Genomic DNA, 12,940 nt, shown 5'->3' with positions numbered 1-12,940 from the left:
GGTGCAGAAAACACCTGAAGATTTAGTGGATAGGAACTAAGCAAATGATTGGACCAAATCAGAATGTTACTTATAGGAGCTTGTGTTTAATTAATAACGCTCAACAATGAAATAAGCAAAGTAGGGTTTAAAGCTATTCAGATTGTTAACCCTATGGGTCCCTGGTAAGGCCTCACCTTGAGTATGCGGTGCAGTTTTGGGCTCCAGTCCTTAAGAAGGATATTAATGAGCTGGAGAGAGTGCAGAGACGTGCAGGAGGTTACCTAATATCCTTTAATTATCATTCAATTTCTAAAGTTAAACTTTAACTGTAAATACTTGTGACATTAAGAAGGTTATGTAATATAGAGACCAAAGCTTGCTCCAATACTTATTACCTACATTCCATCAATCCAATATTGATCTGAAGGGGGCCCGGCTACACTTGACCAGCAGCAGCTGAATTGTAATAAACCCTATGTGTGAAATGAACAAGCCAAGCTCAGTCTGCCCATACAGCACCCACAGTGATGCTCAGGCATTTTGTACATAATTCACAAACTGGCAGGCATGTAACCACCCCAGAGACTGCAGAGGGGCTAGTAGCAGGGGCCACCATTAGCACAGACAGGGCATGGGACAAAGAAGACTTTAACACTAGACTTTAATACAAGAGATTTAGTGAGACCGCAAGTCATTTAGGTAACTAGGGAAAAACCAGTAACTTTCCTAGAAACTTACGTAACTTATGCAAACTCTACTGCCCCAATGAACTGACTGACTGAACATTAGTTAATGGAACTATCTATATGAGCTGCTTATTAGAGAGTAACATCAGCTGTTTATATTGTGTTCTATTTACTTAATGATATGAGCTATCTCCTATTTCAACTTTCCAGCAGTGGGTATGAGTAGTTATTGGGCCCCACAGCAAAATCATTGGGACCCTAAACTCTGGGAACAAGACATTTTCCATGAACATATATTGAAGTTGGTGATCAGTCAAGGTCCCCTATAGTTCCTGGGCCCCCGGCAGTTGCACGGTCTCTTTTCTCCAGTGTTTCTCCCATCAATCAAGTTCAACCTTTTGTCCTAACAGAACAACCTACCAACGTAGTTGAACTTTAGTTTAACACATACAATGGGCGTGACCAAATATATTTGTACTACATGCTTGTGTTCATGTGGGGGGCAAATAATTTGTATGGTGCCCCAAAGTATAGCAGTCCTCTTACCTGTAACAACCAATCAGCAGGTAGCATTTAGTGGTCAGCTGTTTAAAAGCAAAACCTCATTGACTGCAACGGGTTACTGCCCCTAGAAAACCTGGTGCCATTTGTTACATATGGGGGTATTGTTGTGAATATGGTGACATGAGCATGATGTAAGTGGAACAGATAACAGCAGAGCTATACTGAGCTGCATGTGTGCTGTATGTGCATATAGGAGAGAGCCATATTGATATACTATTATAATTTTGATGGAGTGATGAGTGATTATGTGAGTGATGAATGGCTATGCTTTATTTTATTCAGATTAGCTTGTATAGTTAAATACCGGAGAGGCTAAATGTAAACAAGAGTGCATGGCGGTACAAAACGGAATGACCCAACGCTATTTTCTTGGCAATAAAAGGGCACCTACCTTACAGGAATCGCTTCCCCCACCTAAGGAATGGGCTAATAGAGCCAACGCTCTGCTTCATGGAAACAATGATATTTTTTCAAGAAAACCTGCTTGGTGAGTGCTATGCGACCCCCTGTAGTGGTACGGAGCTCTCAGTGGCTATGTTGGGGCACACGGCATTATGATGCACCCATATGTTGTAGAAAGCATGTACTATTCTGGATAGGGAATGATATTTGTGTGTAGCCCAATCAGCAGTGACTGTCTATGGCACCCTACAGTAGCCCCTCTGGGTCTAATAGCACGCAGTTTATAGGGCTTATTTATGACCGGTGCAAAGTGCAGTTTTTTGGGCAACATGCCACAGTTCCAGTGTTATAGGGGCTTTAAGGTAGGAATGCACCACCTTTGCCGTGGTGGTATCTTCAGGGCCCTTTCGTGCTTAGCACTGCAAAGACTGCAGAGAGAATCTTTAGATGTAAGTACATTTAATGACTGGCTTCGATTCGTGCAACAACTGCATGATTGTATCTGCAGTAGTTCTTTCTAAATGACCCTATAGGCCTCTCCATAATAAACATGATGTGCATGCATGGCCATATGTATAGCTACATTGGTGTGTGTGTGTGTGTGTGTATATATATGTAGTGCTATGTATATAAAGAAGTGCTGGTGGTTTTTAGTTGATTTCACTTACTACACACTTTTTGCAATATTATATGCTTTTTATATGTACTATACAGTAAGGCTTTTTGTGAGTAGGTGTGTCATATCACACCTAATCTGATGAGGTGCCCTGGAACAGTGAGACCCCTCTGCTGTGCGGTGCTCTATGCCACTTTATTGCTTAATAATAATGGAATCTGAGAACTTGCTAAATCACTTTGCTCATTATTATTCATCCTTTAAGAATTTGTTTAACCAAGGAAAAAGCCAGAGTTGCAAAACAGTTTCTGTGAAACTAATGTGAGAATTTGCATGGTGCAACGGTGAGCAGGGAAGTACGACAGAGAGAGAGAGTATAAATAGTGAGAGGGGGAGACTTGGGCACAACCATTCTCCTTAGTGTCCCATTGGCAGAGACCCCAGGATGAACGCTCTCACTCTCCTAGCCGTCGCTCTCGCTCTCTATGGCTGCATTTGCACTGAAGCTCAGAAGGTATGAAGTCTCCTAAGCAAGGGGTCTCCTTTATCACATCATTGGTTTGATAGTCAGAATGCCCATTAGTATGGTGCTGTTATATGAGGGCCTGAATGATGTGAGATTGGGGCAATTATTACAGGGATCCCTAGCCTATGGGTCCTGAGGTTCTTTGTGTGAGTCCTTATAATCTCCATGAAGCTGCCACAATTCCTTCCTATGGCAGATAACAGTATTTCAATTGGTTTATTTAACTAATGATAAACTAATTCTTGGGCCCAAAGTTCATTCTTAGAATTAATATGGATCCTTGTTAAAAAAAGTTTGAGCAACACTGAATTATTATATTGTATGTTTGGATTCTTTTCTATCAGCTAACTATTACTTTTCTTTTCCCCATACAGTGCAATTTGCAGGGACAATGGAGAAATAAACTGGGATCCAATTTGATAATAGAGAGCGTTTCTCAGAACGGAGAGTTCACTGGTACCTACTTCACCTCTGTATCTTTAACCAATTCTACTATTCGCATCTCACCACTCACTGGGTACCAGAAACTCACTGAGAAGCCAACATTTGGATTCACAGTACACTGGGCATTTTCAGGTAATAGAAATTTCTATACTTCACATAAGATACCTGCCATAAGTTCCATTACACAGTTACTTTGGGCAAGAGAGCAGGCTTGGTTTAACTGACTATGCAGTGTGCCATTAGATTCAAGTGTATTGTGCATGCAAGAGAACTTTGGACTTTTTGGGCTCAAGTTAAAAAAAATAGCCCTGAGAATGACACTTATTATGACAGTTATTCTCCTATATTTCCAGGCATAACCAAGATAGTAAATTTGTATTTACCTTCCAGTTTCACGAAAATTGGCCTTTACAGTGGTTTCCCTTTTCAGTGCTTTGAGCCCCCCAAGTGGGTAGAACCACTGTGTTATTGCTCTTTCAGAACTGAGGATATAAAGAACAGCACATTTCAAAGGGTGGTTAGGAATGAGAGATATGATAATGCCAGGAATGTCTCATCAGCCAAAGACCCGCATCTGAAAAATTGATTAAATGGCACCAAGGAGACAGTTGGCACTGAGAACATTGAGTAGACATGGGTTTATATCTGTATCTTTTTTACAGACTCAATAACAGTTTGGACAGGGCAGTGTTTCCTGAATGAGAAGGGGGAAGAGATTCTACACACTATGTGGCTGCTGAGATCCAGTCAGGAGAAAGAACAGGACAACTGGACAGGAACCAGGTACTTGTGAACTGATGCAGGCACATTGTACTGATATAATGGCACATAAGAACATATAAAACATGTAACAGGGGGTTCTGCTATTAGTAGCCTTTCCAAAGATTTCCACACAGTGCATGCACCATGTCTTAACTTGCACAGGGGATACCTGGGTAAAGATGGCTGCGGCCCACTCTGCAGGAAGGTACCCAGGGTCGGTGTGATTTTTAAAGAGGAGCAACAGCCTAGCAAGTAGGTGATTAATTGGGAAGGGGGTAATGTAATAAAAGTTTGCCTACATCTAGTAGCTCCAATCAGATTGTATTCGTTTGGCTGACCAGTAAATGCTGCTTTCTGATTGGTTATTATGGGTTACAAAATGCATACTATCTGATATTATGACTGAATTACCATTTAGCCATGGGTACATATTATGTAAAATGTAGCGAGAATTAGAGCAGATTCTGCAGTTCATGGGCATAGGAATTGCATGGCATGAAATATTAAAAGCTACCTACCTTTTGGCATTTATGTATTATATATATATATTTAAGTTAGGGAAAGGTGAAATTACTAGGAGAGAGTCCCAAAAGTTAGGCACCCCCAGTGATTGCAATCACTTACCTGATACCCTGGGTCAGTACTCTATTAGAGGTTCATCTTAGCGAGCACCACAGACCTCCTATTTTCTGTTTCTTCTTTCTTTGCGTGGGTGCATGTGTGCAGTAGCTTGAAAAGCTGTCAGGTAAGTGATAACAATGACTGGGGGGATGCCTAACCTTTGGCACCCCCACCAGCGATTTCACCTTTCCTCTTCCTTTTAACCTTTTGTGAGCATTTTGGCAGTCCCTAATAAAAAGTGACATATTATATTTAGTGATTGTGACTCCTTATGGGTGGACAAGGCAGTTAGAGTCGTCTTAGATACGGACTGTTTCCCACTTCCATATAATCTACATGTAATTTATCAATTTACATCACTATCAAGCATATAATTCTGTAGATTATTCAAAAGCCATTAATATCCTGTAGTTTGCATCCTTATTAATGGTGCTTACTGTTATAATTTGTGTCACGTTTCTATGACTAGACATTAGAAAATTATTATTTTATATATTACATTAAAAATGTATTATAAAAAGTATATCAGGAGTTATGTCGGAGCCCCATGACCTGTATAAATGCATTGTATGGTGAGAGAGCTCCTCAGTGACTTATATTATCCTTGGTAGTAAGGGATTGCACCTTGTTAAGGTCCCCATACACGGGCCGATAGTAGCTGCCGATATCAGTCCCTTGGACCAATTCGGCAGCTAATCGTTCCGTGTATGTGCACTCCCAACGGGCCTGCCCGACCTGAAATCGGTCAGATCTCGATCGGGCAGGTTAGAAAATCTAGTCGAATCGGGGACCGCATCGGCTCGTTGATGCGGTCCCCAGACCAACTTCTCCTATGCCCGTCGTTGTAATCCGATCGTTTGGCCCCAGGGCCAAATGATCGAATTAACCTGGATTCTCCCGATATCGCCCACCGGTAGGTGGGGGATATCGGGAGAAGATCTGCCAGTGTATGGGGACCTTAAGCCATTGAAAAATGGAATTCACCTCACAACAAGGTGCTAATTGCACTAGTATTTACATCCTTGGCAGAGTGAAGCTAAATTGTGCATTCTAGGAGGCTTATCTATATCTGGGCAAAAATATGATCTTGTCTTTACATGTCACATTTCCCATTTGTAGTTTATTTATTACAGTTTGATATGGATGTGTGAAGTAGATAAGATCTGGTTCCACTTGTTATCCAGCCTAGTGGACCATTATCTTATCTCTTTACTTTCTTCTTGTCTAATTCCCACATGGGCACTCTTTTGTTAACCCCACCCTATTCTGTCTTTATGTGTATGAATGTCTCCTTTTAGAGTTTAATTTAACGTAACATCTTTAAGCCTGAAGAAGAGATGTAATACTATCATCTTGAAAGTTTGCAATTTTTACTTACTCAGTTAGCCAATAAAAGGTATCACCTAATCTTATATTATCCTTATAATATGAATTCCCTTTATCACTATGGGCTTAGGATGGATGGTGTTTCAATCACTGTTTTGTCCTTGGGAAAAACTTTGCAGGCAGTACCTTCTAGCACTAAAGCTGGAGATTTCCATTCCCAGTGATGGGAGGTTAGAGGTTCACTTGTAGACATTCTGGGCAGTGACAATGCAGGCAAGGCTAAAGGTGGCCATACACGTGGCGATCTGACGATGTTTCGTACGACCATCGGTCGCACGAAACATCGTAAGATCCGCCACACACCATTCAGGGCTGAATCGGCAGGTAAGGAGGTAGAAACAATAGGATTTCTACCTCCTTCTGCCGATTCAGCTCTGAAGGGAGAATTTTGGTCAGGCGCCTTCTATGGCGCCCGATCAAAATTTTCAAACTTGTCCGATCGGCGAGTCGTCCGATATCGGCAGCTTCCTGCGATATCGGTCGACTCGCCGACATGCCATACACGCACCGATTATCGTACGAAACGAGGTTTCGTACGATAATATCGGTGCGTGTATGGCCACCTTAAAGCTAGATGGGATAGTGACAGCTCACACATTTGTTGGGTGCAGTCCCACTTGTTGTTAACACATTTCCCAGCTTTGTAAGGAGGGAGGGGGTCAGCAAACTTCATTGGACACTGGCGATTACCACCTTACTTACTTGGTTATAGTAATTATGTTGTCTGTATTCTGTGTTCATAAAAATATCAGAGTAGGGAGTATATTTACAGGTTCTCGGCTTGTCCTTTTCAGGGTTGGTGCCAACACATTCACCCGGCTGAGTAAAAAAAAAATCCGCAAGGAATAAGATTTACTGTGACCCACCAACAAGGAAAGAAGAGCAGCACCGGCACCAATATGAAGATTTAGTTATGGAGCCTTAGGCCCTGCTTATATATCCCCTATACCTTTACGCACTGCGCTTTTAATTTACATACACCGATTCATTTCAGTTCTCCCTTAGATATTTCTCACCCCTTTTGTGCTTGTAATACATTTCTTTTATCACAAATTACTGGACATTTTATTTTCTTATGCTGTACTTCCTGACCTTAATAATAATAATCTTACATACCAAGAGCAGCCTGCTAATGTTCTCACCTCAGTCTTTATGAGTGAATCCTGTTTAATGTAAAGTTGGCAGCCTGCTTGTTTGTTTGGCATGGCCTCATCTAGCCACAGAATCCCCAGGCCTGTTCTCACATGGTTCTTTTTGAGTCATGGCATGATTTGTGGCACCTTCCCATACAATGCAATGTTACACAATTATGTATAGTGGTGGCAGCACCATGCTGCAGGGCTGCTTTAGATCAGCACAGATTGGGACAATGGGGCAGCTTAAAAACAAAAAAGGTGAATGTCCTTTAATAGGCAAGTTAAAGCCATGATCTCAGTTCAGCTGAGACTCTATGTTACTGGTTGAAAACTAAGGGGCACAAGCATCTTCCAACTAACCTGCTACAGAGAAAAGTTTCTGGAAAACCAGGCCGAGATTACTCCAATTGTGCAAAGATGGTATGTATTAACCACAAAATACTTACTGCTGTTTCAAAAGGTATCAAAAGGTAGCTTAACAAAATGTTAGGCTGTGAGGACATCCTATTTCATTGATCTCACATGAGGTTGTTGCTCAGGAGACTCCTACTATGACTCTTGAAATCAGTGCCACATCTATGTAAACCATCCAGTTCCCAGCTGTACTTATATAAAGTGTGGGGGTTCAAGGTTCTCAAATAAATGTTAGGCACAGTCTAACAATATGGTGTAGTATTAAACCAGGTAAGGAGGAATGTTTAGCAGCCATTCATGCCTAAACTAAAGGCTAAGCATAACAATGCTACCCAGAAAAGAAGGTGCAAATAGGGGTTATGTAACCCTGTTTATTAAGGCAAAAACATAGACAATTTTGAGGGTCAGTGTCCCTTCCTAGGGCTCTTCATTCATACTGACAGACCCCAAAATTCTAAGACAAATGAAGGCCTTAGTTACATGAATTCAGCAACAGCAACACAGTACTGGCACTGTTTATATATATTAGCTTTTCTGATCATTATTACAGCAAAGGTATGTGGGGCAGCTTCCTTTTGTAGAATAATGCTTCCTCTTACTCAATGCATCAGTGTTACCATGGTAACTGTATGCTGCCAATGCCCATATCCATTGTAAGCTCTTTTCTTCCCACATGAGTTCTCCATTGATCCATTCTGAGTGGAGATGATGGACATTGGAACGTTAGCAGCTTGTTACATTTTATAAATCCATTTCAGTAGGTCCCAGGCCAACTTACTGAGCCCACTGGAAGTGTACTGGCAGAGGTCCAAGGAGAGAAGGGCACACCTTAGAATGTGACAATTTTTGGTGATTTTAGTTTTGGTTTTTGCACTTTTGGAGTTACAGGAATTTCTTCATAATCAGCACTCATCCCTTTTGACCATCTTTTAACGGTTATTTGAGCTGTAGATAAAAAAAACAAACCAAAACCAAATTAAAGCACTGGTCAAAGGTCTGAAGACTTTAGCAAAATGCTTTTATGTACCTCATCCTGCTCATGTACCTATCGGGCTCAGTGGTATCTTTCATCAAGCAATTGTGTCTAACTTACAAATGTGTGTGTGTTTAACCCACTTTGCTATGGAACATTATTTGTTTTTAATCTACTGGCCAGGATTATCAACATACCTACATGTCACACACTACATCTGATATGATGCCATCAGGGGCACAGGGCACAAACCTCTTCTGCCTATTTACCCCCAGGTCTGGCCGTTCTGTACCTCCGGAGGCAAATTCTGCACTGCACAGGAAACAGGCGGAGGCAGGACAAGACAGCATTAAACTCTCCTGCAAGAGTTCGGGAAAGCTGTCATACCCTGCCTCTGCCTGTTACCTGTGGGGCGCAGTGAATCATTCAGATTAATGCCTTCAAGTATTTTAATTATACAGATTTGTGCCGCAAAGGAAACATTATATGGGTAATTCTCCTTTAAAGTAATTTTTTTTATGATGCAGACAGTGATTTTGAAATGAGAATTTGAAACTGGGATTCATTTTTTATGACTTTTTTTTTCGTTTAGCTGGTTGCTATGTTTCAATTCATCCTAGCAACCAGAAAGTGCTCTGAATGAGACTGAAAAAAATAAGATAAGTGATAAAGCTTGACCCCTATTTATTTGGCAGAGAAAGAGGCAGAAAAGAAATGCAAATCATTTAAAAACTATAATAAAAAAAATATAAACCAACTGAGGAATTGCTTAGAATAGGACACTGTATAACATATTAAAAGTTAACCTAAGGTGAACGTCCCATTTAACACTTTAGTGACTGAAGATTGTAGATGCTCTTTTTTCTGTATGTATGCATAGAAGGGTCATTGCATATAGGGATGCACCGAATCCACTTTTCTGGATTTGGCCGAACCTCCGAATCCTTCGTAAAGGATTCGGCCGAACACCGAACCAAATCCTAATTAGCAATTAGATTGTGGAAGGGTCACATGTTGGCACACGGTGAAAAATTTTCAACTTCTGTGTTTATGTGAAAAAAAGTCACGTGATTTTTAGTAATCGGTTCGGCCAGGACTGTGGATTCAGCCCAATCCTGCCGAAAAAGGCTGAATCCCGGAAGGGGGTTGTACAGCCAAATACCCAATTCTGCAGAATGAAAGCAAATGCAATTCTCAGAAAATTTCCAATATACACTACAAAGTTTCAATGAAATATGCAAGGCATTGTGGGAGAATGAGTCTTGGCTTGAGGGGAGCGGAAAAGTTCAAAACTGTTTCAATGGTTCATGTAATCATGAGCAGCAGTGCAGAGAATAGCAAAGACAGACAGATACTGCTTAATAATAACTACATTAACATAACTTCAATGATTGCATATTTAAAGTTGCTTAGACTGACATTTGCCTTTATTATACAAAAGGTTATATTTGGCTTTACATCCCCTTTATGTTTTTTAGGTTTAATTCACATGCAAACAAATGACTGCTGGGACTCAGAGTGTTTATCTCACCTGAATTCTGATGCTGTGGGCAGTCCCGCTGGAAATGTTCTACAGAACCACAAATCCGACAGCTTCCACCTGTAGGAACAGCACACACTACTGCTTCAGGGCATATCCCAAAACTTACAAAATGGAAGAAATTAATATATAGGTTACACAGTATTGTCTCTTTGTAATGTTTGAGAAATAAACAATGAATGTAATACATCATATAATCTCTAGCAGATTGTACTGCTGGCTGCACACTGGATACTCACTACCCTCACTGGTTAAGAGGTAAATGAGGCTGCGCTGGGGGTACCCAGAAGTGTGTGGAGAATGAAATCTGAAAATGAAGCTGCACCGGGCTGCTGCCCAATGTTTTATATCAATAACATTTTATTCGTAAGATCAGAGCAGTACTGAACAGTCCCACTAAATGCTCAGAATGTGCCTGTTGCATGAAGCAAAGGTAAAACTACTCTCAAAATATTAATGTACATTAAAAGTTACCTATGGGTCATGTCAATAATTTTTTTGCTGACAGTTACTTTTGTAAGTAATTGTTACTTGAAATTCCTAAACCTGACTGTCCCTTCTCAGTCTGTAGCTTCCAATGCCAATGAACTACTGCTGCACAAATATGGCAGCTCCCCTTATAGTGGAACATGAGGACCTGATAGGTAATGTAAAGGCATCAGCAAAATTATAAATAGTAAGCAAAGAATATGATATATGTAAAAAAAAAAGATAACATTTCTGGTGTCAGTATCTCTTTAAGATATAAAAGGTAACTATAAACAACCAACCTTCAGCATACAGTCCTTTAGGGTTATCAGGACACGACCGTGACAAATGTCCCATTTCACCACATATGAAACATTTTGCAAAGGGAAATTCTCCTGAAAGAGTAGGAACAATGGCAAGTATGTTAAAGCTGGGAAGTTTCATTTGTTTTTAAATCAATGAAAAACACACAACGTAACAATCCAGTGCCAACACGCACGCACGCACCGGCGGCCCATGCATCTATTTCTGGGGATGAACTACAGGCAGAGAAGGTCCTGGTTCATATAACCAACCTTTAATACACTAAGGGGTATATTTATCATGCTGTGTAAAAAGTGGAGTGAAGCATTACCAGTGATGTTGCCCAGGGCAACCAATCAGCATTTAGATTTCAACAGTCAGAAAAGCAAATCAAAGCATCTGATTGGCTGCTATGAGCAACATCACTGGTAATGTTTTACTCCACTTTTTACACAGCATGATAAATATACCCCTTAGCAACAGGATTGTGATTATGTGAATAGTCGGTGAACTGGCTGATCCCTGCATACAGTCAGCCTACTTTGTTTACTTCCCCCATTTAAACAGAGAGGGGCTACCCCAGTACAAGCATAGTGAAATATAATAAAAGGTGCAAATGCGATGGTGTTCATTGGTGTAGTCACCCACTGCAACACTGAGTTACTACACCAACAAACACACTGTAAATCCAGACATTATCTCTCACATGTACCAAGGGCTGGGTCCACTTTAGCTCTGCATTTGGTAAGTTCATGCTCTGTAGAGCCACAACGAAAACAGATTCCCGTGCCCGACTCCTGACATCGTAGCACTTCAGCACAATCCGCCATGCCGTGACCCGGCTTCCGACAATGAAAACAAATCTAGAAATAGAAAGATATCAAGTTAATCAGAGAGGGAATGACTCCAACACATTCTGTAGATCCAAGCAATTCAGCTGGTGTCAGATCCATGGGAATAGGGTCATGGATTTCACTGCAATTCTTAATGTTATACATTGGAAAAAACTGTTGATTCTCTAGGCACAGACTGACAGATATGCAGCCCAGGCCTAGCAAGCAGGATGCATTCACAACAACTACAACTCCCAGAATCATCTGATAAACTTGGGAGCCCTTTAACAAATGGCAAATTTACACCTGTAATCCCAAATGCACCAATCAGATGTTTGCTTCCACTGTTTTTCATGCTGCTGCTGCAAAAAAATCTCATCACTCATCCCTGATTGGTTGCTATGAGATAGTGCCTAGGCACCCTTGCCCAGTATGTATAAGCCAGCCCCAGGGGCTGTATGTAGAAGGGGAGGTACCCTGCAGTTTACAAAAACCCAGTGGCGCTGGCTATCCCATTGGGGCAGGTTTATGGCACTGGCCGCCTTACCATCCTGTCCTTCTTATGGGTCTGTCTCTTTAGCCTCCTGTCCTCCCTGCGCTGCTCCTTCCTTGGGCTCTCCACACCGCCCAGTTCTGCTTGGTACTGCCCGAACCCGTTGACATCTTGGTTCACATACACATCCTTCTTCTTCTTCTTGTTGTTGGGAGGCGGCTGTGGGACAGGGGCTTTGCGCTTGCCGGCCCCGCCCTCCCCATGTGGCCGCTGCTGCTGCTGGAGTTCTCCCCAGGGGGAGGCCGCACACACCTTTCTGTTCCGTACAGCCGCGCTGCTGGTACCGGGCCGAGCCCACCGAGTCATGTCCAACTTCTCTCCACCTGGGCTTCTGCCTCGCCGGATACTTCCGGAACTACGTCACTAATGGCAGCCGGAAATGTACGAACGATAAGGCGCCATTTTGCTTAGTGGCGTAAATTGTACTCAGTTACAGGGAAATGTGTCGGAAACAATGTACCAAACTATGGGGAACGTTATTAATAAACCAGTTGCACAGAAGTTTGTATTGTTATGTTATATAGTATAGTTTTCTAAAAACTGGGGTATGAACTCCTTCTGTTTCTTCAGGTATAATGTTTAATAGAAACAAAACCTTTATTGCTGGAGAATGTGATTTAAGGCAAAGCAATGACTTGCGTTAGTTCACACAATATCATAGACTAGATGTAGGTCAAGAGACTAGGGGACCCCCAACCTTTTTTACTTCAGAGCCATGTTTATGGTCACTG

At 41.6% G+C, this 12,940-nt stretch overlaps 2 protein-coding genes across 2 annotated transcripts; one reads left to right on the top strand and one right to left on the bottom strand.

Annotated features, from left to right (window-relative positions):
• The first annotated feature begins 2,666 nt into the window (after positions 1-2,666).
• On the top strand, positions 2,667-7,042 carry avd (avidin). Its single transcript, NM_001112934.1, is given in 4 exon segments — positions 2,667-2,764; positions 3,151-3,352; positions 3,883-4,003; positions 6,784-7,042. Coding segments are annotated over 4 exon segments (447 nt in total). The 5' UTR covers positions 2,667-2,695; the 3' UTR covers positions 6,839-7,042.
• Positions 7,043-7,896: 854 nt separating this feature from the next.
• Positions 7,897-12,537, bottom strand: zcchc9 (zinc finger CCHC-type containing 9). The gene is given in 5 exon segments (NM_001011465.1): positions 7,897-8,484; positions 10,044-10,112; positions 10,823-10,915; positions 11,536-11,686; positions 12,204-12,537. Coding segments are annotated over 5 exon segments (741 nt in total). The 5' UTR covers positions 12,516-12,537; the 3' UTR covers positions 7,897-8,368.
• Between the last annotated feature and the right edge of the window lie 403 nt (positions 12,538-12,940).

This window comes from Xenopus tropicalis, chromosome 1, assembly GCF_000004195.4.
Source record: "Xenopus tropicalis strain Nigerian chromosome 1, UCB_Xtro_10.0, whole genome shotgun sequence".
NCBI classification, from domain to species: Eukaryota; Metazoa; Chordata; class Amphibia; order Anura; family Pipidae; genus Xenopus; species Xenopus tropicalis.
This window is presented reverse-complemented; position numbering and strand designations above follow the sequence as displayed.